This window comes from Dipodomys spectabilis, unplaced genomic scaffold, assembly GCF_019054845.1.
Source record: "Dipodomys spectabilis isolate Male_0828 unplaced genomic scaffold, ASM1905484v1 ptg000034l, whole genome shotgun sequence".
Classification (NCBI taxonomy): Eukaryota; Metazoa; Chordata; class Mammalia; order Rodentia; family Heteromyidae; genus Dipodomys; species Dipodomys spectabilis.
The window spans coordinates 863,198-891,099 of NW_024870711.1; the positions used below are offsets into that span (position 1 = coordinate 863,198).

Here is a 27,902-nt window from a genome sequence, read left to right on the forward strand (position 1 = left end):
ACAAGTTGTTTGTCTGTATAAAGGACATGGGCCGTAGGGGAACCCACAGGCTCACGGTGAACTTTAAGAAGAAGGCTCGGCACTGAAGCCAGGTATGTACATTTCAGAGGGTGATGCACAGTGCCTGCTCTCTTGGTGCAGGTTCACCAGGTGCTGAGGGCTAGAACAAAGATGTCTATCCTAAGTTGGAATCTGCTGGGTTACTCGGAGGGGCACAGGCAACAAAAAGCAAAGGCGGGTATCCTCACACAAGCCCATCTGCAGTAACTGCAGTAACTGAATCTTCCCAGAGGCTATGCTGGATCTTAGAATCTGGGGGAGGTGCCACACAGCTGAGACTGGCCAGGGGCTTTGTCAGCCAGAGCTCTACAGTGCTTGCTATCTTAAACCTCTCCTTTAAAACTCTACTTGCACGGGGTTGGTCAACTATTTGTTTTACAGAGATGTTTGGAAATGACCGATTCCCCTCTCCGTGCCAACAGTTTAACTGCCCAAAAGTTTACTCTGCAAAGTTTCCACAGATTTCCAGCAATTCAAACACATTTTAGGAGCTGGAGTGAGGGAGTGTACAGAGGAGAGAACCGGCTAGACGTGAGAAATGAAGAAATCCATCAGAGGCTGGAATGTCTGCATTATAAAAGCTGAAATAAAAGAAATAATGCCAAGCATAATTTTAAAAAAAATCAATGTTCTTGTTTAAACGGAATAAATAAAAATATCTATAATCCCAATTTCTCTTTCCTGCCACTAGTATTTCTGAGAACTGAGAGCAAAAAATAAATCCTTGCTCTATTGGAACTTATACGAATTATAGAGATTCAGATAATTAAATTCATAAACCAGAAGTATGGCATGTTATAACTCCTCTGAAGGAATCCAGATCTCTAAGAGTAAGGAATGTTCACAGCTTCAGCTAGATCTGAAGAATAGGTGTTAGTTAACTGAGAAAAGGGAAGAAGTTAAGAAGATTGCTCCAGACAGAGGAATGGAGTGTGCAAAGGCCCGGTGGCAGAAAGGAATACATTTAAAGAACTGTAGGAGAAGATCTACATGTTGAGCACAGTAGGAAGTATATTAATTTCCTAATGTGGAGAAAGGAAAAAGGCACAGTTAGCCAAGAAAGACTTAAATACAGGGAGCTGTTGGCCTTGGGAAGGATTATGTTTTCAACATAAAAGCCACATAAAGCCAGCAAGAGTTTAAAGAATGACAATGACATAGGCAGACTTGCATTTTGAAATGATTCCTTCTACATTTAACAAGAGGATTGAATACACACAAGGAGAGTTATAACAAGCCGTTCCTATAGAAGTAGTGAAAAGACAGGTTTGCTTTGCCCTAATGAGGTGACCAAACAGATGGAAAGAAGGCAGGCCCACGGGACTGGGTGGCAGACAGAATGCCAGGTGTCAGGGAAAAGGCTGACATGAGGGGTAGACCAGTTGTCCAAACTTTCCAAGTGGACAGACATTGGTACCACCTAGCTAAGTATGACACAGGCCACAGACAGACAGGGCGTGGACAGAAGATGCATCATAAATTCAGGTTTGGAGAAACTTCGCTTTAGAGGCTCTAAAACAGCCAGGGGAAAGACCAGCTAGCCACTGGACAGCCAGATCTTGTAGAGAGATCCAGGCCAAAGAGATAAGTGAGGGGTGTTATCATCCTACACACTGGAATTGAAGTGGACAGACCTTGACCAGAGGGAGATAATGGAGGCAGTGACATGTTACCACTATGCTTTGAGAGCCACAGACCTCTGAGAAGGCTGGATGAATCAAAGAAAACATTGCCAGTATTTTATAAACTTGTTTTCAGAATTAAAAATCTAGAATTACCCCCAAAATCTTTGAAAGTGCAAGGCCTGGAGACTAGGATTTCTCTGTATTTTATAAGAAGAGACACTAAAAAAAGTTGGAGGCCAGGCACTGGTAGGTCACACCTATAATCCTAGCTCTGCAAGAGGCTGAGGTCTGGGGAATGAGGTCTGAAGTCAGCTTGGGTAGAAAATAGTCCAATTAGCCAGGGAAAAGCCAGATGTGGAACTGTAGCTCAAGTGGTAGAACACCAGCCTGACATGAAAAAGCCAAGTGAGAGTGACAGCCCCGTGCTGGAACAATAAAAATAAAGTAAAATGCCAGGTGCCGGTGGCTCATGCCTGTAATCCTAGCTACTCTGGAGACTGAGATCTGAGGATCGTGGTTCAAGGCCAACCTTGGCAAGAAAGTCCATGAGACTCTTATCTCCAATTAGCCACCAGAAATTCGGAAGTGATGCTGAGACTCAAATGGTAGAGCACTAGCCTTGAGTTGAAGAGCTGAAGGACAGAGCTCAGGCCCAGAGTTCAAGACCCACGACCAACCAAAATAAATAATAATAAATAATAAAATAAAGAAAAACAAAATGAAACAAAATAAATAGAAAGTTGCAGATGAAATCCCAAAAGGCCACTGGTTATGCAGAACTCAGCCAGAATTCCATCCTATCTAAGTTCCAAGAAAAATCCACAAGAGCAGACTGAGTTCCCCATGAGCTCCTGAGAGGCCCCAGGAAGGGGACTTGGAGTTTCTCACCAGCAGCGGGTATTTCCTTTCCAGAATCCACAAATGAGCCCCCTACTTAGGCCTCTGCTCTAAGCTGGCTGCAGCTCCCTGGGGCCGGGCTGACACACTGTAACCTCACATCTGCAGGACTTTGGCTCCATTTCCCTCTCTTAAGGGGCCTTTGTGGCTTGTTCTCCAGCCTCACAGGCAGGACAGAGGGCCTTTGCTTCTGTCAGGGGAGGTGGGAAGGAGGGGAGACGCCATTCTGCCCATCTCAGGGAGGGCAGGACCTTGGACTGCAAGAAGACATGGTAAAGAAGGGGCTCCTGTCCAGGCTTCTCCTTGGAGGGGTGAAGGAGAGTGCTCTGGCCCTCCCAGTGCCTCAACACTCAAACTACAAGAGCAGAGCGTGAAAGAACATCCAACGTTGCAGAAGACAGCTTTTCTTCTTCTCTCAGGAAAACTGTTTCAAGCCATATTCATTTGCTGGAATTAAGAGATGTTTCCTCAGAGCAAGGCCTTTGAAAGCATTCCAACCAGCTGCAACAACCAAGTGCAATTCAGCTCAGGCCACGGGGAGGGAAGCTGAGTGGGAGGAGGGCCAGGCAACCCTCTGTGTTCCCTCAGGCTCCAAGTCTGCTCCCCTATGTGAGAACCAGATGTTCTCAACCATCACCTCAAAGGAAGGAGTCACATCTTCCAGAACATCTCTTTTCTAGGCTAATATATGAACCAAAGGCCCTCAGGAACAACTGAAGTGACTCTGGTCCTTCGGGGCTTGAATGTACTCAGGTAACTTGAGGGCATGGGTGGAGTTGGGAGAGATAAGGGAGAATGAAAGAAGGGGTAGCATTGTACTCATAAACTAATTTGCTGAATTGAAACCCCATTGTACAACTATTTGGGATAATGTCTTTCTGTTTTTTATTGGTGGCAGGGGGGGAGGGGGGGCGGTTGTCAGTCATGGGGCTTGAACTCTGGTCCTAGGTGCTGTCCCTCAGCTCTTCAGCTCCAGGCTAGCACTCTACCACTTGAGCCACTTCCGGTTTTATGGTGGTTGACTGGAGATAAGAGTCTCACAGACTTTCCTGCTCAGGCTGGCTTTGAACTGTGATCCTCAGACCTTAGCCTCCTGAGTAGCTAGGATGACAGGTGTGAGCTGCTGGTACTCACTTGGCAGGATATTTTTTTTTTTTTAAAGAAAAGTAAAACAAAGTTTGGAGCTTAACATAGATATCGTCTCAGCCAAGAATGTGTTACCTACTTTTCTCCAGGACCTTAGGTTGTTTCCTAAATATCAAGCCGCTCAGCCATCAAGCCTGTGCAATGCTGTGCTGACCGATAAGTCTCTGGGCCACAGGGGGGTGCGGTATCTTCCCTCTCATCTCAGCGCTCAGGCTTTATGGGGGAGAGGGTAGCTTTCAGCCCCAGGTTGCCCCACACCCTGCCGTAAGCATCTTATAGCTGTGGTTGCTCACCACTTTACCCTTCGGTCCAATAACCTTGAACCCCGGAGGCATGGTATAATCATCTGAGGGTGCTGTGTTGTTTCCCGTGTTCTCACTGATGGTGTCAATCACACCCAAGACAAAAGAACTTTACAGTGAACGCTGTAGGCCTGCAACCTAAATGCTACCAATGCACACTGTTGTTTTTGCTTATCACAAATCTACGGATATAGTCATCTATCACTCTATTTTGTTTTTTTAATTCATTCAGTTGCAGTCTGAGGTAATATATATACATATCTAATCCGGGGACTAGTTTAAGAATTCTTATGTCCTATTTCAGGAAATCAGGATTGAGTCTTGAGTGGGATTCAGACTCTAGTATTTTTTTAATCTCCAGTATTGTTTTAATCTCCCCAAGTAATAATGTATAGCAAAGTGTTTGTGGGGCAGAGGGGCGGGGGGGGGGGGGGGGTCGCATGTGCTTTCACGAAGCCTGGCGCATGGGAGTTAGAGAAGACAAGAGACGGAGGGAGATGCAGGACCATCACAAGTTCCATAAGCTATGCAGCCTGCAGCCTCTGAGATGGCCACAGCACATGCAACCAACCACAGGCAAACAGAGGCAAAGGCCGCAGGGTCAAGAGTCACCACAAGAGCCTTCCTCAGTCCTTTGGAACTGAGGCTGTAGCATAAGAAATTCACTCCCTGAGCACCTACCCTTGAACCTAGCCTCTCCTTGGCTGCCTCCTCCCTCCATGCCAGTTTCCTTCTGCATGGAAATCAAAAGGGAGAAGTAGGATCTGCAATGGTGCCTGCCCAGTGCTTCCAGTCTACACAAAATCACAACCGAAAAGGCTTAGAAGGAGGCAAAGCTACTGACAGAGCAGCGTTTCCATTTCTGTCCTATTGGACACCAGAGCCCATGCAGGAAACTGCAATGTACCAACAGTGATTACAAACCCAACAGGTGATACTGATGAGGCCAAAAACAATGACTCTGGAAAGAATCTCTGTATATAACCCACTGGGCATTGAACTAAATAGCAGTTTCAAGGAGCAAGGGAAGAATGGAAGGAGTGAAGGACAGATGGGTAGGCAGATGGGTAGATGGATGATGGATAGATGGATGGATAGACAAGTAAGTGGGTAGAAAGATATGATGTCTGACAAAATAAACTTCATTTTGATTTGCTTACAAAGACATATTGAAGAAGATTCCAGGTCCTATTATTTGAAATTAACAATACATTACAATTGGGGAGCACCTCTAACCTTTCTAAAGTGATTCCATGTAAGTAATCTCATTTAATACCTGTACCAACGCTGTGAAACCACAATCACTGTCATGACTTCATGCTAAAAATGAAGCAAATAAATCTAGCAGCAATACAATTAAACCAGAGACTACTGGATTCAAACAGTTCAAAATCCCTAAAGAAAAGCATCCTGACCCCCGGTATTTCATAGAAAGACCAAAATTATTGGCCGATAGAGAACTCACTCTAAAAAGACTTCATAACAGAAAAGTAAATTTAAAAGTCAGTCAGTACAAAACAAATACAATGTCCTGATGTCATTTATGGTTCTGGTTCCAGACACATTTCAGACGGTTGCACAAATAGTCATCTTTCTTTTTTTTTTTTTTTTAGTTGGTCATGGGGCTTGAATTCTGGGCTTGAGTGCTATCCCTCAGCTCTTCAGCTCAAGGTGAGCGCTCTACCACTTGAGCTACAGCACCACTTCCAGTTTTCTGGTGGTTTATTGGAGATAAGAGTTTCATAGACTTTCTTGCCCGGGCTGGCTTTGAACCACGATCCTCGATCTTAGCCTCCTGAGTAGCTAGGATTACAGGTGTGAGCCTCCAGCGCTGGCTAAATAGTCATCTTTTTATGATACGAAGTCTGTGCCAGGGCCTAGGTCATCTGAGCGCAGTTTACACATATTAGATTATCAGCTAAATTTCCATGAATTTCGGTAGAGTCCAAGATTTATCTGGATGGCCTCAAAGACTTCTAATTCATGCTTAAAGAAGGTAATTTTTTAAAAAGCAAGAAATTTTACAAACCCCAAAAACTATACTGATGGCTTCTTTCGAACTCTGAACATCTGTAAGTCCAAACACCAGGGGTGGGGAGCAAGGTGTGATTGAGCTAAGTTGCTGCTGCTGCAGTCTATGGGCAGGTACTCAGTTCTTGGTCCCACCAAATGCCCACTCTTTTCCTTTCTGACTTCTGATCTTCCTGACTTTTCATCAACAAGGAGATCAGGGGGTCCAAGAGATGGTAAAAAGCAGCCCTGCTGTGATTAAAGGTTAGTTAGTCACAGCTCATTGTTTTCAAATACAGAAAACAAGTGTAGGCTACCGACTGACCAGCCATAACATGGAGGTCAAGCTGAATAGCCTACCCGCTGGTGGGATGGCTCAAGTGATAGAGTCCCTGCCAAGCAAGCATAAGACCCTGGGTTCAAGCACAGTACCACTAAAAATGAGAGAGAGTAGGAGAGGAAGGAGGGAAGGGAAGGAAGGGAAGAAGGAAGAGAAGGAGATGGGAGGGAGGGAAGGAAGAAAAGGAGGGAGGGGAGAAGGGAGGGAGGGAATGGAGGAAAGGGATGGAGGGAAGGAAAGAAAGGAAGGAGGGAGGGAAGCAAGGAAAGAGGAAGGAAGCAAGGGAGAGAAGGAAGGAAACAAGGGAGGGAAGGAGGGAGGGTAGAGGGAGGAAGAAAATCATGAACAACAATCTCAAAAGAAAAGCACTCATTTTGCCAACTGTAGGAGAAAGCCCAGAGATACAAAAGTGGATGAGTGAGACAGAGTTCTGATGGCATCTCAGAGTGATTCTGAACTCAAAGATGCATGAACAAAACCCAAGAATTACCATGGAGGCAGCAAAAATGATACTCCTGGAAAACATCGTAAATCCTATCTTGAATACAGACCTGAGGGATTGGTCCTGTCTGCTTGGAGTAGCCTAGCGTGAGCAGAGCTGGGAGAACACTGGGGTCAGCCAAGGGAAGCCTGCGTTCCAGCCAGGGCATTCTCAGGGGGAAGAAAGGGATGCCAGAACCTTGTACCTGTCATTTCTGTGCATCGATCCAAGCTCAGTATGCTACTTTTTTTTTATTTTCCTTCATCATACTTCCTTGCAAACTCTACCAGGCTAATTGAGCAAGCCCATGGGCCCAGGCTATCAGGCCAAACTATCGAAAGACACAGGTTGCTAACAATCCCACTGAACCCTAATTTTAAAATAAGAACACTGAGCAGACCCTTGCCTTGTAACATGCTGGGATTTCTAAGTGGACAACAATCAGGAATGGAGGACCAGGGAGTCAAATCCAGATGCAGAAATGAACCATCGTCAATGAGGGCTCCTGGAAGCCAAGTGTCTTGCTTGATGGAGTCTCAGCCCGTGGGGTCCTTAAGAGAATCAGGGTCCAGTCGGCCTCAGGAATGGAGCAGCAGAACGCTACACCTACAGGGAGCATCTGGGGATCTGCTGATGTTCACCTGTGGATGTGGACAGTCTAGAGGAAGACCTGAGGTTCTGCATGAGGCGCAAGCTCACTTGGGATGCCAGCGCAGCCTTGTGTGAGCTATACTTGATGTCATAATGCTCAAGCCACTAGTAGTTCTCAACTCTTGTTCCATTTTGGAACTGCCATCCAGACGCTGCCCCAGCCTTACCCTAAAACCAATTAAACCAGAATCCCAGGCACTGACAATTTTGAAGGTTCCAGGTAAATACAAGACAGCGCCATCGCTCTAGACAGTGAGGATGGCCTAGTAGAATGCTCATAGCTCTAGTGGGTTCCCCAGGAAATTTGATGGTCAAGTTGGCCAAGGAGGTGACCGGTGGTCCAGCCGACAAGGCCCTACACTGGTGGGGTGAAGTCCTCAGCCTGAGCCAACATAATGGGAAAAAGAGGAAGAGAAGAGTTACTGGTGCCCAGAACTTACCCCAAGCATTACAAACACCTGCAACCTAGTTTCACATCAGCCAACCTGCAAATCAGGTTCCTAAAACAGACAAAGTGGGATTTCTTAGTGGAGGTGTCAAAAGTGATGGGGTTTGGTATTTCAACCAGGGGAATGAGGGTCAAAGAAAGGCCAACCAGGAAACAAATTTTCCACCAGTCCCCAGTAGAAATCCTCCCTGAAGCTAGGCACCTGTGGCTCAAGCGTATAAGCCTAGTTACTCAGGAGGTTGAGATCTGAGGATTGGGGTTCAAGGCCAGCCTGGGCAGGAAAGTCCATGAGACTCTTTATTTGTTTTTTTTTTGAGCTTGTCCTGGGACTTGAACTCAGGGTCTAGGCACTATCCCTGAGCTTTTGTGCTCAATGCTAGAGCTCTAGCATTTGAGCCATAGCTCCACTTCTAGCTCTTTGGTATTTAATTGGAGATAAGAGGCTCATGGACTTTCCTGCCCCAGCTAGCTTCAAAGCACAATCCTCAGATCTCAGCCTCCACAGTAGCTAGGATTATGCACGAGCCACCAGTGCCCAGCTTTCCATGAGATTCTTATCTCTACTAAACTACCAAAAACCCAGAAGTGGAGCTGTTGCTCAAATGGTAGAGTACTCACCTTGAGCAAGAAAAGCTAAAGAACTGTGATTAGGCCCTGAGTTCAAATGCCAGGCCCAACAACGACAACAACAATGCACACTTTCAGAACACCATCTGGACCTCACAACCTTGTAAGCACACAGGAGAACCTAAGAACAAGCTCCAAACACTAAGTTCAAGACTGAACCAAAGTGCGGGGAGCAGCCCATAGAAAATGGGCGGGGGGCGGGGAATAGCATGGAAGGAAGAAAGAGGAATGCCAAGGGCACACAATGGAAAAGAGAGGAAGGAAGAAGAAGAGAAAGGGCGGTGGGACTCTAGTTAATGTCTCTTCATCTTTCCAGGACTGGGACTACACTGGGAGTTCTGGACTGATCCAACCCTCAGATCCTGCCAGTCTATGCTCTTGAGACTTATTCCCGTTTGCCAGGTTTTCGAAAAGGATTATGTGATTTAAAGATAACATAAAATAGGAGGTCAAATAAAACCCAAAATGGGTGTAGAAAAGGATTAGCAATATGAGAGGACCAGGAAATAGAAAAGGGAGAAACAAGCATAGGCTGAAAAATACACCAGGCCCCAAAGAAATCACCTAGGAGGAAAAGAATATTACAGACGGCCAACGTGTATACGGAGGTCCCCCGCTGGCCTCCCAATCAGTGAATCAGTGAACCTTGAGGAGCTAACTGGCCAGGATGGGCAGGCAGGTGGATAAGTGAGCATGTAATTCAGTCTGAGTGAACATGTCACCAGAGAGCACTATTTAGCATCATACAAGTCAGTTTCAGTCTTCACCTTCTCTGAGTCACACTCCAAGAATGCTATGAGATGGTTTTACTACAGCAAGAGGGTTTTCTGGTTTAGGATGTAAAATGGTAGTGGTTTTTTTGACACAAATCAAACATCTTTACCAATCTCTGGTCCTGGGCCAATTTCTCCAAGCACCCGTCTGGCTCCACTACTTGGATCCCCTGAGACTTCCTTCATGCTTCACAGACATCCCTGCTCTCTCCCCCAAGCCACTGCCGCTGCAGTGGGCCTTGTGAGCATGCGCTGATCCAGGGCAGGGCTGACACTTCCCTAGCCTTTACAATCGTTCCAAGAGGCCAGATTCCAGGTCCTGTACTCAGAGACGGCCCAGGAATTATTGTTGGCCTGCTGCTTTTCCTGAGAGGGCATAATCAGGCTTTTGATTCCCATACACATTTGGTCTGTTCCCTGACACTGTCCCCTCCTATAAAGGGCATTTCACAGACTGCTCACATTCCAGACACCGCTGACAGACCAGGCCATGAGCAGCCCAGCCTACGAGTACCGAGAAGTGCACCTGAGAGTTCTGGTCTAGTGACCAGATGGGGGAAGGAAGGAGTCTTTCTCTTATCTGTGCATTAAAGGGACAGTGCTCAACAAACTCACATGTCCCTACCAGGCCAACGAGTGAAGACGCTTGAGGAGATGTTATCCTGCAGTGTGGTGGCAGACATGGCTTGGCCAACTCCATGGCCATCCTGCCCTTCCTTTAGATGATCAGGCTTGAAGGCAGGAATGGCCAGTAAAGTACAACAGGCATTCTGCAGGAGGCTTCGCAGGAAGTCTTAGCTTTGTTAGGCACTATCCCTGCCTGCCTGGCGCTCTCATTTTCTTCCACCAGGGAAGGTGATGTTAATCTCAAGAGAAAAAGGTGCTAAAGATGGCAAAGGTAGAGGTCAGAAAATCCTGGGTCCAACTGGTGCTAGCCTGTTACCATAGCATTTGTGGAGTGAGTGGTAAGAAGCTAAAGACATCTTAGCTCACGACATAAAAAGGCCCTTAGATGTTAAAATTAGTATGCTTTTAAGCCAAATGGCATATGCTTGTGATTTTTATATTTTTGTTCTTGTGGTTATTTCTCTTCCTATAGTTTTTGTTGTTCTTTTTTTTTTTTTTTTTTTTTTTGTCGGTCATGGGGCTTGAACTCTGGGCCTGGGCGCTGTCCCTCAGCTCTTCAGCTCAAGGCGAGCGCTCTACCACTTGAGCTACAGCGCCACTTCCGGTTTTCTAGTGGTTTATTGGAGATAGGAGTCTCACGGTCTTTTCTGCCAGGGCTGGCTTTGAACCGCGATTCTCAGATCTCAGCCTCCTGAGTAGCTAGGATTACAGGCGTGAGCCACCGGCGCCCGGCCTAGTTTTTGTTGTTCTAAAAGCAAATCTGGGGGCTGGGAAGGTAGAGTGCTTGCCTTGCATGCATGAGGCCCTGGGTTTGATTCCTCAGTACCACATAAGCAGAAAAAAGCTGGAAGTGGCGCTGTGGCTTAAATGGTAGAGCAATAACCTCGAGCTGAAGAGCTGAGGGGCAGCACCCAGGCCTGAAGATCAGGCCCCATGACTGACAAAAAAAAAAAGGAAATCTGGGGTGCATGGATCAAAATGCATTATACTCATAAAGTGACCTGCTGGATTGCAACCCCTTTGTACAACTACTTTTTTAAATTACGTAAATAATAAAAAAGCAAATTTGACTCTCAAAAGGGCAATAAAAGTAAAAGCAAAATCAATTTACTAGGATTTTTTTTCAGTTGGAAAATAACAAAGAACAAACTTTTCCATGGCAGGTGTCTTCATGCCAACAAAGGATCAAAGCCATCAAAATGCCTCTGAAAGTACAAAATGTTGTACAGCAATGAAGCTAAGTAGAGAAGGCCTTCCAGGTAAACTGTCAAAACTTGCTGGCCTCTGTCACGAAGGATCTGTTCCCTTTTCCATTGCCCCATTACCAGCAAGGATTGTTTTGTTCAAAATAAAAACTCATTACTTCCAGGGGAGATTGAGACTCAAGACACCGGATTCTGCCAGCTTCCTCCCAAAGCCAAACTACACTGGCCAAAGCCATAAGATATTGTAGAATATGGCAGAATCTCCATAAACTTGTCAGATAGGATACTGATAAGGTAAGAGGAAGCAAAGAACAGAGGCCTGCCTCTCAGGAAGGAAGGACTCTGGAGTCACTCTCACAGAACTCTGCTTCCGTCAACTTTTTCGTAAAGCCCAAGGTTGGCTGAAGCTGAAGGTCAACATCATAGGATAGCATGTGGCTTCAACACCTTCGCTACACAGCTTCTCAGAAGCACTCCAGAAGCCCAGGGAATAGGGACAGGAAGGGCTACCCAGATAGAGAAGCCATCAGCTACTCCCTAATTCTGAAGCCTGATTGCTTTCAGGGTTAGATTCCTAAATAGAGCACAACTGGCCCCTGAGAGCTATTTATATTAGATAGAACAATGTCAATGATCTCAATGTCCAGTAATAGATCATTGTTCCATGGGCTAACAGGGAGGAGCCAACCCCTTCTTGCAACTTGAAAAAGATGCTAACACCTGCTGCCATCCTTCCCCCAACAAAACTGATCAAGGTTTTCAGTTCCCCAGGAGCAGATGCCTGAAAACTTGAGGTGTGGATTAGTCATGCAAATCAGAATCTAGCTTTGAGATTAAGAGGATTCCACAAGGAACCAAAGAAACTTCTGGGTTCTCTGTTCACTTAAATGTCTTCTAAGCCATAATACAAAAGCCTTATTCTATTTATTAATTTGTGGGGGGGTGGTGCTCATGAGCAGCTTTAGAGGACACTCAGAACAGACAGAACCAGGATCAGACTATGAGCCCGGATTCACTCCTGCATTCATCCATTCCCTCACCAAACATTACTAGATTCCAACCATGTGTCTGGGACATGGGGTCCCAGAAGTGGCTAAGAGATGCTTTCACAAGTGTGGCATGGCATGCCAGCCTCCATGTCGCTGATAACTGGGAACCAGTTGCTCAGTTCCACCTGCTGTGATGCACCTTGTCTGTTATTTCAAGGCGCCATTTTGAACAGCATCGTTTACTTACCGCACCAGCAGAGGCACTCACTTGTGTATGGCTATGAAGTTGTACAGACTTCACATGCCTGATTCCCAACCCCTCCCCAGACAAGAGCTTATGCAGAATCCCACAGCGCACACAGGAAGCAATGGAGAAAGAAAGCAGAAACCACCAAACTCAGTCCCCTCAACCACCCACCTCTCCTGGCTTTCACTCCACCTGAAGTACACCTTGTTCCTACCCCAAAGGATTTTTCTGGCAACTACTTTTCTGTCTCTCTCATTGCACAGGTAAAACACATATCTCAAGATTATCAGGGCCAATGGATCTCTTTGGATAGTGATAGTCTGAGCCACAGACAGGGCAGATCTGTCTCCACTGAGTTTAGTCTCAGCCTCATGAACCAGGGACCTACCAGGAGCCCCTCAAATACAGGTCATGAGCTACAGAAAGTTCTGGAAAGAAAACATGTAGAAGCAAGGAAAAAAATAATAAAAAAAAATAACTGGAAGTACCTCTGAAATGAACTCCCTTTCAGGGCAGAAAGTTAAAAGGCACAGCTCTCAAACACAGTATTTTATTACCAAACACAGTATTTCCCCACCACCGCCCCCTCCTTCACAAAGGGCAGTGTGAAGGGACTAAATCATCTGGAAGTGGACGCAGGGAGTAAATACTCTGACTTCTCAGTGGTCCTCCATGGAAACACCTGAGTGTTTTCCACAAGCTTTCCTTACTATACAGCCAAAGCAGCAAGCACACAGAGACATGTGTAAAGACTCCAGTGCTGGCTACAGTGAGAAGCTTTGGTGTGACTAATTTGTAAAATCAAAAGCTGCCACAGCTAACCTCGGCTATGAAGCCATACCCCACAAGTCCGTAATGCTGGAACCCTGTTTGGGATAGGGAGGCCATGTGTGTTGGGTGTCCTGGCCTATGGGCATTCTGCTGGCTGCTCAATTGTGCTAGGCACCTAACATTGCTTTAAAAAGTGAACTCCAAAGGCCAGGCATGCAGTGCCTCATGCCTGCAATCCTAGCTACTCAGGAAGCTTGGATCTGAGGATTATGGTTCAAAGCCAGCCCAGGCAGGAAAGGCCGGGAGACTCTTTTATCTCCAACTAATCACAGAAAAAGCTGGAAATGGTGCTGTGGTTCAAATGGTAGAGCATTAGCCTTGAGAAAAAAAAGGAGCTCAGGGACAGCACAGAGTTCAAACCCCAGGACTAACGACAACAACAACAATGAAAAATGAACTTCACTTTTTAGGAAAAGCTTTTACCATAGGTGCTTCAAATGCGCAAGACATTTTCCTTTTAAGTTTTCTTTTCCTTTTGAGACAGGATGATGCTAGGCACCCAACCTGCTTAGAAGTCATGTTCTCCCAGCCTCAGTCACCTCAGTTGCTGGTGTGCACCCCATGCCCAGCAAATAAGACTTTTTCTTAAGGAAAAAGCATGAGAAAGAGTCATCTGCTTCTATCAAGCCTCAGAAATCCACCCGCCTGTACCACTGACCTGCCACCTCTATCTTTAGCCCTTGAAAGCTTTTCCTCCCACCCCTATTCTTCCTGGCTCTGGGAGTCAGACAGTCATGGAAGGAACAGAGCGCACTAGAGAAAGATGCACTGGGGTCTAAGGAGAAGAGCAAGGATGTGGCTGCCATAGCCTTTCCTGAAGCCAAAGCTCTTCCTGTAGCATTTTCTTGGAAGCCAGTCATTTATTTTCAGATTCCTCCTACAGGCTCAGATCCTTATCCCAAAGTCATCTGTCCTTACCTTCCCCTGCTATTAGTTCATATACAACTGGAGCCAATAACTGGGCTTATTTTCTGTCTTGTTTGTTGTTTGTTGTTAATTGAATTTTGAATGTCCTCGGGGCTCTGTGATCAACATTTTGTTGGCATTTAGTAGATGTGCCCAATTTTCTCAGTGGAAGACTCAGGAGTAAAGAAAAAAAACAATTTCAACTTGATAGGATGTGTCTGCGGCCATGTGTTTGGATACCCCAAAGCCTGAGAACCCCAAAGGATGCATGCACACAAGAGACCCCTACTGGAAAATTGGGTGGCCAGTCAGGGACAGACAGGCTCAACCTGGCTAGAACAAAGAAAAAAAGATCCTTATAAAAATCACAGAAGCATCATGGCCAACTCCAAGGCCAGTTCTAAGAACTGATATTAGCCTTGATAGAAAAACAAAGCAGTGCTGTGTGTGTGTGTGTGTGTGTGTGTGTGTGTGTGTGTGTGTGTGTGTGTGTGTTGAATACCTTGACTATCTACTATCAGTTCCTACCTTTCTGCAGTTGATATTCTCACTGAGACACACCCCTTCTTCCTGGGCAGAGTGTCATAGTTGTGACTCCAGGAAAGATCCATGGCTGCCTGAGTTAGCAGGCATATGAGCCCTTAGAGTCCTGGGAGGACAGCTAAAGTCCATGTTCAAACATCTCTCCCCTGTTTTGGAACCTGTGATGGAATTTTTGTGGCTTTCTCTATTTTTTCCAATGATTGTACATTTACCTACGGCCAAACCCCCTCCCCCCCATCCCCAGCTCCATCCTCAGACTTTGTTTCCCATTCTTCCCCCTTGCTATGACTACTGCCTATGGTCTCCCGGACTTCACTTCTTCCTCTACCAAACTCCTAACACCCAAATGTACATCTTCAATCCAGACCTGTCTCCAGAACTCCAGACCCAAGATTCTAAGAAGCCTTTTAGTAATAAGTGTGGTTTCAGCGTGTTCTGAAAATATATCCGTGTCTGACCTGGAACTCACTATCTTCTGTACCAAACTCATCTGCTCTCCAAAGATTGTTGTTCTAGGTCAATGGCTTACCAAGTTAGAAAACAGGAAGTCTCCCAAATCCCACTCACCAAGTCTGCAGATCTAGCTTCTAATGCACCTGCTCCTCCCTAAAGAGATCAGGCCTCGTGGGATCTTGTTCTACTGCAGGGGTAAATCGGAGAGCCAGCAGGTCATCAACTCTACCCACCACCTACTTTCTAAAAGTTCCTTTCTAAGAGGCATTTCTTGTTTTCCCTCTTATTAAAAGCCTCCCACTCTTCTGCCTACAAAAGAATGTATAATTAGTTCACAAAAATATATAAACTTCTCATGATCTGTGTCTCCTAATTCTCCCCACCAAGGTCCACCTAAAGAACCCCTACTGCACACCACTCACTCCGTGTGATGTTCCCCAACTCTTCACCCCCCCCCCCCCCCGTAGATGTTCCATTTCAGTCTCTGTGTTGCATAAATGCTTGGAACCGAACTCAAATGCAGAACAAAAACCAGGGACTTAATGGCCTCTGATTCAATCATTTATTTACATGCTATCTCTAGAGTCACAAGGTAGATAATAAATATCCGCCTGTCTGGGGCACACATAAAAGTAGTTCACAAAGTTCCTGGAATTGGAGGATGAACCCGACGTGTGAGTTTTCCCCAGGGTGTGCAAGACCAGAAGAGCAAGAAGGAAAGCATTAATGGCTAAACCTTTAAAAGGCTCTATTGGGTAACCCTAGGTTAAATTTCTATTTAACACACACTGGCCAGTGAAGAAGCACTTTCACCCCAAATCTTATTTCCTCCAAGTTTTCTAAAAAGCCTATCAGTTTGAATCCTGCAAGCGCTCTCTCTCAGCCAAAAGGAATTTCCCCTTACACAAAAACTATTGAGACATTTCCAAGATATGAAATGTGAAAAACCAAGATTTTCCGTTCAGACAACTAGGAAAGTGTGTGTGGATTTTTTTCCCCCAGACTCTTCTTATTTGCCAAGAAGTCTGAAAAGGTTGTTCTTTTCCCCCCCCTTCTAATTTTTTTTAAGCTTCCTACCTCTGTTTTTCTTTCTTTCTTTTTTTTTAAATTTTTGTCTGGGTTTTATTTCAACAAGGTTTTAAGTCAGAAAGTAAAGATTACAAAACATCAAGTTGGTGGGGGTGGGGAGGTGTGACCCCAGTTCTAGGAGGCTGAGGGGGAGGATCAAGGGGTTGGAGGCCAGCCTTCTCTACTACATAGCAAAACCTTGTGGAAGGGGAGAAGGAGGGGGCAGAGGAGGGGGGAGAGGGGGAGGGGGAGAGGAGGAGGCAGCAAAACTACATCTGCAATTGAGTAGTCTAAATGAAATACACAATCTATTGGATGATCAATGTCCTTGTTGTAAACAGCCAAATTTAAAACATGGGAGACATTCAGTGGTAGGAGCACAAAGCATGAAATGCAAATGGGACTTCAGGGTCAGGTGATAACAAATGCAGAATTTTATAGCTGGATAAATTGAGACCTAGAGTATGAATTAAACTGTACTACACTGAGTTCACAAAACACAATGCTTTATCCCCCAATGAAAAACCCTCTTTCAAGAGTTAGCACTGGCGCTTCGCACAAGAGAGAAGATTGTTCAGAGTAACCCATTTGAACTCTTCTTTAAAATAAATAAAGCCAGATGCTGCTAGATCAAACCTGTAATCCCTGTAATCCTAGCTACTCAGGAGACTGAGAAGGGAGGATCACAGTTCAAAGCCAGCCCAGGCAGATCAACCTGACAAGACTCTTATCTCCTTAAAAAATTAACCAGAAAAAAAAAAAAGCCAGAAGTAGACGTATGGCTCAAGTGGTAGATTGCCAACTCAAGCAGAGAAAGTCAAGCAAGAGCACAAGTATGAGTTTAACCCCCAACCCCCAAACCCAGAGAGAGAGAGAGAGAGAAGAAAGGAAAAAAAAACCCAAGCCCTTCAATAACACAGTGAAGTTTAGATAAATGCATTACAGCAGAAGAGAGTTACATGAAGCAATTTTAACTGAGCCCAACTGCAGTCATATAAACAAACCAAAGGAATATACAGAACATGATCTAAGAGATTCTGTCTGATTTTTGCATTGACTTTCAAAACAGCTGAAAAAGTCAGACATAGCACCATCAAACTCCACAAAGGTCTCCCAGCCAAAGTATAAGCAAAAATCCAGCCAAAACACTGCCCCAGAGCTAATGGGTAACACTGAGGCTAAAAGCAGCTGTGCCCCAGGAATGACCCATGACCCGTGAAGTTTACATGGCGAGCTGAGTCACTAAACATTCCCTGAGATAAATGGGGGTGCAGTGATAACAGTGGATCAAAGTGTCCTCAGCTTTTCTTTGAGTAATGCATGGAGAAGATTCAAGAACTATCCAACCAGAGCTGTTCCACAGCTAAGGTGGCCTCAAGAAGACTCTTCCGTCATATTCCAAAGGGCCCCTGCACTCCACCAGCAAACAACAAACAGATAGGGAGATCTAAGAATCAGCTTCACCCAAGTTGACAGAAGCCAGGAACGCATATAAAGTTTAAAAAAAAAATGGGGGGGGGGGGGAGGGAGAGGACTATTATCAAATGCTTTTACCAAATTCAATTGCATGGCTTAGGCAGTGAGGAAGCAAATGGAGGAAAACCCACGCTTCTCAGAATGCCATGGAAACCAGAGCAAATATTGACCCTGTGTTCAATATTGTCAAATATTTTCACAAGGCCTAGCAAGGTAAGGACAGGGAGAGGATGATTAGAATTAGCAGTGAAGGAGATGTTGTAATCAACAATAAGAACCAAAGTACTGGGGTCTAGACCAGAGTAGGAATCAAGGGAAAGTAGACCCGAGCTGTTCACCACTTGTGTAAGAAAACCTGTCACCAACAAAAAAGGAAAAAAAAAAAAACCCAGCAGGGCCATATGGTAAGCATGTGTTCAAGGCAGAGACCTGTGTTTACAGCAGGAGGGAGAAGCTGGGATGAGAGGAATTACAGATGCATGAGAGTAATTACAGGCCCTCTGCCTCCAGAATGAGATCAGGCTCCTAAATTTGGGATCTCTCGTCCTCAAACTGAAACATTTGACTTAGAAGATAGGGTAGAAAACTCCATCTATTATTTTCAATAATTTGCCCAAGGCCATCAAAGAACCATGAACCTTAAGACTGCTTGGTGCAAATATTTGCCCTGAAATAATGTCTCTGCTTTCCATGTGCCTAGAAACCAACATTGTTACAGAACTATTCCATTTTTGTCATCTTCTCTAAACAAAAAGAGAGATATTGATGCTGAACTACTCATTATTAGCATGCTAAATATTCACATTTGCAGAAACATTTACAATAATCTAGAGTTAAAAAACAAAAATAAAAAGTGAAATGGAGCCAGGCACCAATGGCTCACTCCTATAACCCTAACTACTCAAGAGGCTGAGATCTGAGGATCACAGTTCCAAGCCAGCCCAGGCAGCAAAGTCCATGAGACTCTCATCTCCAATGAACTACTCACTAAAAGCTGAAAGTGAAACTGTGGCCCAATGGTAGAGAGCTAGTCCTGAGCACAAAGAGGCTCAGGGACAGTGTACCTAAGTTCAAGCCCCAGAACCAGCAATTTTTTTTAAAAAGTGAAGCTGGGCCCTGGTGGCTCACACTCATGATTCTACCTATTTTACAATCTGTAATCTGGAGGCAAGCAGGAGTAGAAATGTTTGCAAGATTATCTTGAAAATAACCATCATAAAACAGGGCTGGCACCATGGCTCAAGTTATAGAATACCAGCCTAGAAGCATGAGGCTTTGAGTTCAAATTCAAGTCAGTCTGTCTGTCTGTCTGTCTGTCTGTCTGTCTGTCTGTCTGTCTGTCTCTCTCTCTCTCTCTCTCTCTCTCTCTCTCTCTCTCACACACACACACACACACACACACAGCTTAGGACCACCCACCGAATCCATTGCCTTGATTGCCCTGAGCTGCTTGGCTCTACTTCTGTATACTTCAAATAATTGTTTTCAATCCATAATGAACATCTTGCACTTGACTTAAGCACCAGGTGGTTATAGAAATGACAAGGTCCTCTCTCCTTTCCTTAAGGAGCTGTGTTTCAGCTGGGTTAATCTCTACTGCTCTAAGTCTCATAGTCTCCATAGAGAAAATAGGCCATAATTTCCTCTGTGTCCCAGTGGTGATTGATAACAATTCAATTCAAGGTGGGGGACTAAAAAACTCCAGCTCATTCAGAACTTCATTTGGGAGAACCAGAGACTATCCAGTGAGCCAGGAAAAGAATGAGTAAGCTAAAGGTCAACCCAAAGATGGAGAGCCTCATCTTTCAACTTTGATTTCAGGGGCTGGAAACAGACACCTCCCTCTCATTCTCAAGATCCTTTACCTGGACTATGCAATGCCTTGCAAACCATAGGCTTCAACTATACCAAATGTATAGTAAAGGTCTAGAGCCATATGCCTATAGCATCAACAGATAAGTTAGAACCATACCAAACTGTGACAGGCAGTTCAAGTTACAAACAGGCACGCATGGCCTCATCAATATTTGAACAGCCACACGCAAATAGAAAAATAACTCCTTTGGGGGTAAAAAAAAAAAATCATTTGGCATTCAGCTCTCAGCCTGCTGTGGACCAAACAGAACAAGTCATTCTTGTCTTGCATGGTGAGCAAGATTACAGGCTCAGCTAGATACCTTCAGCCCTGGCATTTGACCCTGATGCTGAGAGTCCAGATAATATTGCTAATTCTCCATGTCCTAGTCAGTGAGTCAGAAAACCATCCTCTACCTTTGCCCACACCTCTCTGAACAGCCCTTCCATGCATTTCAGGAAGAAAGGCCCTGTTGTCTTCCTTCATTTGGCAATTCTAAGAACAGCTAAATAAAGTCCATGACACTTTGAAAATATAATATTCAGGGTTGCTCTTCTGATCTTAGGACTAACTATTGTGGATTTTTTTTCTAGTTGGTAGCTCAACTTTCAGAGAAACAAACATACCTTTGTTTATGAAACAACTCCATCTTTTTTCTTTCTTTTTTTTGGTCAGTCATGGGGCTTAAATTCTGAACTCTGGGCCTGGGCGCTGTCCCTGCACCTCTTCAGCTCAAGGCAAGCATTGTACCGCTTGAGCCACAGTGTCACTTCCGGTTTTCTAGTGGTTTATTGGAGATAAGAGTCTCAGGGATGTTCCTGCCCAGGCTGGCTTTGAACCCCAATCCTCAGATCTCAGCCTCCTGAGTAACTAGGATTACAGGCTTGAGCCACCGGCACCCCACACAACCCCATCTTTTGACTAAGGACTATCAACTTAAATCACTGTGCTAATGGCCTTGCCGAGGGAGTCTCCACCTTCAAATGACTAATCAAACAAATCAGGTGGCCATTTACAAATAAAACTCTAAATAAAGTCAGCTGGGGGACTACTAAGAAAAATGTCTTCTATCACTAAAAAAAAAAAAGGAGACACAGGGCTAGACAACTCCATTCTTCCCCTAGATACTGTCCTTTTTGAATCTGCACCTCCTCCATCCATCCATCCTCCAAAACACAGATGGATGAAACCAAAGACCCTGGAGACACGGAGGAATCACTGAACCAGACAAGAGGCTATGTTTCTAGGTTGCTTGTGACTCAAGGTAATCATTGACTCATATATGCCCAACTGGGTCAGTGTTTTGGATACTTGTATCTGCAAGAAATATAATAAATTTGATTATTATTGTAGATATAATGCCTCGTTTTGCCGGCAAGAGTCACTGTCACACCAAAGCTCCTTGTTTCCATGGAACATTGTAACATAAAACTATGTTCAGTCCTCCCCCCTGTCAGGATTATGCCTGGGTCATTTCCCCAACACCCTGAGAACAATTTCAGAGACAATAAGGAATCAAGGGTGGGATTTTGTTGTTGTTGTTCATGTTATTCTGTTTTTGTTTTCTGGCAAAGCCAATGGGACTTCTTAAATCAAACATAACTTAGCAACATAGGTGCAGGGCTGCCTTGTGAGGAAGGGTCACGTGTATGGAGTAACAGGGGTGCTGGGGGTGCTCCTCCCATTCCCCATGTTCTTCAACTACCTGGCTAGTGCCTTTCATTTTTCATTTAGCAATTCACCTTCTTGACTTTGAGTAATTATGGCTCAGTATAAATGTCCATTTAGGAGTAACCCAGGATATACAAAACTTCAATGTAAGCAAAGCTTGAAAAGGGGTAGATGAAAAGAGAACATCACAGTGAATGCCAGGGGCCTGAGATCCAAGGCTATGGAAAGGTCAAACGAAAGCCTGGAAGACAAATCCCATATACTTCACAACTCTGTGTCCTGCTAGAACTCTGTGTTCATTCAGCTGGCAGAGGTCAGCTGACCATAAGCAATGACATTCTCAGCCCAAGAGGAACTATTCCCCCTTGGGAACCTAGCCAGGAGACAATAGATAACCCCAAGCAGGAACATCAAACCCCCAGATTTAATAACCCACTGGAACTCTATCAGTCTCTGGGCCCACTGGGAGGAAGAGGAAGCCCCTCAGCCAGAGATCAGCTAACTCCTTCTTAGCAATCAGTGTGGGATGTGGGAGCCAGATGCTTCCCCTTCAGATACCAGCGGGCGGAACAGGCCCTTCACTCCCTGCCTACCACTATCTGAGATCAGCCATTTCCCGTTTAAGAAATGATCAGATATATGTGAACAGCATAACCACTAAATATGTTACAAATAACTGGCTGTATACAGACAGCACATTTAATACAAGCAGAACCGCAACTGTCATCTTGGCAAAGACTATCTTATGGTTGCTTTTTTTTTTTTTTTAAGAACATGATCATTGCAAAAACTGAAAGAAATCATCATCTTCTAGGCGGCTAAGTGTGGCTATCAGGAGTGAGCAAGATCACAAGGTTTATCACCCATAGTGTCCCTCTAGAGCTACTGTCCACTCCCATCCACCATGGCCAATCACTGCCAGTTCCCCCATGTTCACCCAAGGCCACAGCAACTCGAAAGATGTTGAGCTATGGGGTTTTGGGGGGTTTTATGGGGTTTGTTGGTGCCAGTACTGGGGCTTGAAATCAGGGCCTGGGCACTGTCCCTGGAGCTGCTTTTGCTCAAGGCTAGCATTTTACCCCTTGAGCCACAGTGCCACTCTGTCTTTTTCTGAATAGTTTATTGGAGATAAGAATGTCACGGACTTTCCTGCCTGGGCTGGCTTCAAACCTCAATCTTCAGATCTGAGCCTTCTGAGATGGCGTGAGCCACCAGTGCCCAGCTAAGATGTTGTGTTTTAATAGACCATTGTCACACCACCCCTGTGAAAACAGCCTCTTGTCTAGTTTTGGATGATACCTTTGAGTTGCAATTTCTTCATTTTCTAAACATATCCAGGAAGTACACATTTGACAATAGTAAATGATACAGTACCTAGATGAGCCTCCCAATCTTCTTTCAACCTCCAGGGCTTCAAGAGAAAGCCCATGTCTTTACTAATTTGTTATCTAATGACAAGTTCACAACTGCCCTATCTACATGCCCTATCCTTCATTATTCTGTAGACTTTAAACCTCTCTCCAGTAAGCCTTTGTCTCTCTGGATCAAGAAGTTTACCTAAAAGAGAATAAACATTGTCTCTGATGGGATGGATCACAGAAGGTATCTGAGAGGCATTAGAATCCCAGTCTTCGGCAACTGGAACATTCCTCTACTTTTTCAAGTCTGAGGTGTGATAGATTTGCTTAAATGGAGTGTTTAGAAGTAGTCAGGCTAAGAAGGTGTGGAGGTGGCCACTGTTAGCCTCAGTTAAACATTAGCTGCTCTTGGGCAGTGTCAACACCCGTCTCCTCTCCCATTTTCTTCTCATTTAGATACTTCTTATAAATTGAGATTCTTCCATTCTACAGCAATATGGCAATATTGCTGGATTCGAACCCTGGTCATGATACCACTCAGCTCTGGGGCCCAAGCTGAGATGCTTAAATGCATTAAGCTTTGGTTTTCTTACATCTAAAATGAGAATAGAAAATAAATGGCTCACTCATTGGGCCCATTAAGAGAGATGAACAGTATGTATGTATGTACATACGTATGTGTATATATATATATATATATATATATATATGTATGTATATATGCCTGATTTTATTATAAATCAGGCTTACATGGATATGTAAGCTTATGTGTGTATATATATGTATATATAATAAATCAGGCTTATATAAATAAATCAGGCATATACATATTTTTTAACTAAGCACTACATAATATCTCCCAGCTGGACCAGCAATAAATCTGTGGGAATTAACACAAAATAGAATGTGGGGTCCCTATCTCAAAAGTATTAAAAAAATTTTAGGATGTAACAGTAGAGCACCCAACCAAGGACTGGGGCTCTCCCGTGGGGTGGGGGGAGGGTCAGGCGTGTGCTGGAGGCCCCCTCTCACAGGTGATAAACACTCCATCTGCTACCATCTGTTCAACTTATAATCTACCCCCAACCCCCAGGCTCTCCTTGCCCTGGACAATGCCCAATCCACTCACTCGGAAAAGTTTTCCTGAGTCTTTCCTAAAAGACTCCTTTCCTTTACAAGGAAAATCATTCACCAAAACAAAGGAATGGAAAGAACTTGGAGTTAGCACCAGCTCATGTCAAGGTGTGCTCACCTCGAGTTCTGCCCTGGCTTTTCATCCTGCTCAGCTAAACACTCACCTCCTTCAAATGTCTTCCCGGATAGTTATCTCTGATCAACAGTTCGATACTACCTCCGCCTTTTCTCTGTCCTGAATTCTCTATCCCCAATACGCTTTTCTACTTTTACTTTCTCTATCACAGTTCTAGCATATTGCTTACTTCTCTATTACATTTCGCACTTGCTGTTTATAAACTTTCTCCTGCTTAACGCCTACAAGTGTGCACATACTCAGATACCTACACGGACACATGTGTGTGTGCATGTGCACACACACATCCTACACACACATGTAGGCTTTGCAAGGTCAGGAATTTTTGTTTGAGTTTGTTCATCTATGTATCCCAAGGGCTTAGAACAGTCAATAAATATTAAAATAGTCAACAAGTAGTAATTGAAAGCATAACTATCTTTGAATGAATGCATAATAAAATCTGGACACTGTTTTCCACACAGGGATTCAGCCAAAGGCCAGGCCATCTCTACATCATGGATAAATGGCAATCATAACCAGCTCTGCACCTCAACCCCAACAGAGGTCAAACAACAGAGGGTAAAGTTACCTATGCTTACATTTCTGCTAAATCCCCCTTAGCTCAAAGGAATACCATCCAGTTGTCTGTGTTACTAAATCCAATGTTTATTTTAACATATATTCTTATCATACGAGTACACATATACTAGCAGCAATAATGGGGGGGGGGGCAATTTACGAGTGCACAGCTCAGAATGAGACACTTGTCTAAGTAGAGAACACAATTGCCTTTTTTTTTTAAGAAAAGGATTAGAAGAAAAATAATCCTATATTCAGTGCTTTACCACAACAGACAACCTAAGGAATACAAGGTCTGCTCCCCTGCAACTTTTCATGAAGTTGTTAGTTAGAACCAGTCCAAGATCTTTGTCCTGAAGTTCATGACAGGCACAGGTAGCATCTCCAACTCTGACCTGTGATCTCCTGTATAAGACACTGAGTCCAGGAACAGCCCCATGGGTGTCAGTGCATAACCCATCCCATCAGCTCAAAGAGCATGATGGCTGCTGGATGAGACATTTTCCCCTTGTAAAGCATCAGTAGGTTGAAGAGCAAAAGAGAAGAACTAAGATGTAGCTCATGTCTACCAAAACATCTGGAGCACCCACTCATCACTAGCCATTTGTGAGCTAATATGCTCCAAGCTCCTCATAGGGCAGGCTGGACATCTAATGCAGCCCACATGGTCTCCTCCGAGCCGCTCCATGGGCAAAGCTCATATGATCACTACATTGAACATCTGGCTTTTGCCCCAACATGAACTGCCACACCCTCTCAGCTCTGAACACTGCATTTTTTTTTAAACACAAACCCTTCTCAGCTACACAAATGCTGGGGTGAGAATCAGTACAGAGGCCCCATCCCTTTTCCCAAAATAACAGTCAGCTAGCAGCAAAACCCCAGAGGTGGAGCCTGCTGGCCATTTTGCAAAAGTTTCGAATATCTTGGTAGTAACCCATTGAAAGAACCCCAAAAGAAAATAGCCAGGCCTCCTCTTTTCACTCCCTTCCCTCCCCTTTTCCCTCCTGCCTCTTCCGCCCCCCCCCCCCCCAACTTCAATGAGATCTTGAACAAAGTAATGTTATCAATGCTGGTTTCTGAAACAAAATCCCCTTTCTGCAAATTTAATCCTAGAAAGTTGAAAACTCTCATCAGAGAAATGTGCATGGTGGGTGAGGTCTTTGGGGACACAGCCAGAATTAGGAATTCATGAGCTGACCCCACCTTCCTGCTGAAAGTCAGTCTGAAAAAACGGAGCCACCTCAGATTTTCCATACTTGTCTGCAGGGCCTTTCCTCAGAAGACTGAGGAAACAGATCTCCTGGCCTTACAGTTTAAGACGCCAAAGAGGCTTCCCTCCTAGGTGGAGGAGGATTTCCAACACACCCAGACACAGCATACAGTTTAAAATGGAAATCAGAAAGTAATCAGGGAGAGAGGAGGAAGAAGAAAGACATAAAACAGATGGAAAGAAAATTCTACTTTAGCTTGGCTAATAAAAAAAAAAAAAAAAAAAACCTTTCCACAAAAAGCAAGGCAAACTAAACTGAGGGAGTGTTTGGGGTTGGGAGAGATGGGGAGAACTGTGGAAAGGATGACACTGATCAAGATGCATTGTACTCACACTGATAGATTGAATTGAAACCTCTTTATAAACTAGTAAAGAAACGATTTTGTAAAAAGACAAATCCTGGAGCAGGCTAATAAGCTATTCATGCTGGTACTCAATTGCAGGCTATCTGTTCCTAAGGAAGCATTCTGAAGTTGATTTTTATACCTTCATTTTGTGAAGATACTAGGCTGAAATCTAAGGCATCTTTAACTAGAAAGACAGAAGCTCTTAGAAAATAAAGTTGTCTGAACTAAATCGAGGGGAAGGGTGGGATTGGGAAAGTGGGGGAGCACGGTGGAAGGGGTGCCACTGATTAAGATGCGTGGCACTCAACAAAAATGACATGTGGAACTGAAACCCGTTCGTGAACCTATTTTTGTAAAGAGCAAACTAAGCAGAGGCATTATTCTCAAAACACACTCCCTTTCCCCTCCTTACAGTACCGTTAGCAATAGGAAATGAGATTACAGAGTTTTTAAACAACAACTACTTCAGGGAAGAGTATTTACTAAAGGAATACAAAAATGGCACTCGTCTGGAAGTTTCGAGGCGCCAGCTGTTCAACTTGCACCGCTCAAATACCAACTAGACCCTTCTCCCTCCCCCAGGTGGCTGCATTTCTGGACCAGGCCCCCTTTTCCAGATGGATCCTACCCCCATATCCCCAGATCTCCAGCTGCAACTCCGATGACAACACACGCGCGCGCGCACACACACGCACACACACATGCACACACGCACGCGCGCGCGCACACACACACACGCACACACACACACACACACACGCACACACACGTCAACGCCCCTCAGCCCCCGCCGCCGCCCAGGACTCACCGTGTGGTACATGAGAGCCTCGGGGTCCCCAGGCTCCGACAGCTCGCTCAGCTTGCGGTCCCACTGCAGGACGCCCTGCTCCCCGCTCTCCAGCACCTCCATGGGGGTGGAAGCCGCGGGGCCGAGGGTGCTGAGGGCAGAAGAGGCCGCGCCGGGCCGGGCGGAGGATGCGGAGGGCCGGGGCGGCCGTGGAAACGCTAGGATCTCTTTCTCCGGGTGTCCCCTGCCTGCCTACAGGACCTGAGGATTTCGGGAGGACCCAAGTCTTCGCAAGGGTCCGACCCGAGGCTGCAGGGATTAGCGCGGGATGTGCATCCAAAGGGAAGGCAACAGATCAGCACGCATCCCAAGAAAATCCCTTCTCAAAGCCGCTCCGGACACAAACTTTGAGACTCCCCAGGGCTCCCCAGCTTCGCTGTAGGGCCCAGCTGCGGCCCCACCTCCCTCAAAGGCAGTGACCAATCACATGCCTGTCTGGCCCGCAGGACCCAATCAGAAGTCTTTCTCTCCGATTCTCCCCGCCCACAAAAGCAGGGCCCTGGGAAATCTCCGCCCAGGTGTCGGAATGTGGGCGGGGCACGTCTTTGACGTCACCGGGGAACTCCTCCGGCCCCAGCTTGGCCAGCAGTCGGAGGTCAGTTACAGAGGGCCAATAGAATGCTTGGGCACGGAAGTGATGGACTGGAAGGTAGGCCAATGAGAGATAAAATCTGGGGCGCGAACGCCAATCAACTAGCGACAAGAATACATTTTTATAAAAGAGGGAGGGCGAGCTCAGTGCCCTCCCCGAGAATCCGTAGAAATCAACGCTGTACCCCGAGGAGGGGAGGGAGAGTGCAGTGGGCAGTTTCCTGAGAAAAGGCAGACTTAAGGACTATACGAAATATTTACGAGTAACCTTGCGTATAGGTAGTTTTATTTCACACAATTGGCACACAACCACTTGAGCCGCACTTCCAGTTCCGGCGTTTTACTGGTTAACTGGAGATAATTTGCCCAGCTGTCTTCGAACCCCCTTCCTCAGATCCAGCCTCCTTGAGTTGCTAGGGTTACA

General features: G+C 45.2%; 1 protein-coding gene across 1 annotated transcript in view; it reads right to left on the bottom strand.

The window, feature by feature from the left end:
• The window catches only part of Creb3l2 (cAMP responsive element binding protein 3 like 2), a 111,491-nt gene extending 84,233 nt beyond the window's left edge, over window positions 1–27,258 (bottom strand). The window contains exon 1 of the mRNA XM_042677247.1: window positions 26,849–27,258. Within this exon, the coding sequence (XP_042533181.1) occupies window positions 26,849–26,950 (102 nt within the window). The 5' untranslated portion in view covers window positions 26,951–27,258. The remainder of the gene's footprint in view (window positions 1–26,848) is intronic.
• Window positions 27,259–27,902: the final 644 nt, after the last annotated feature.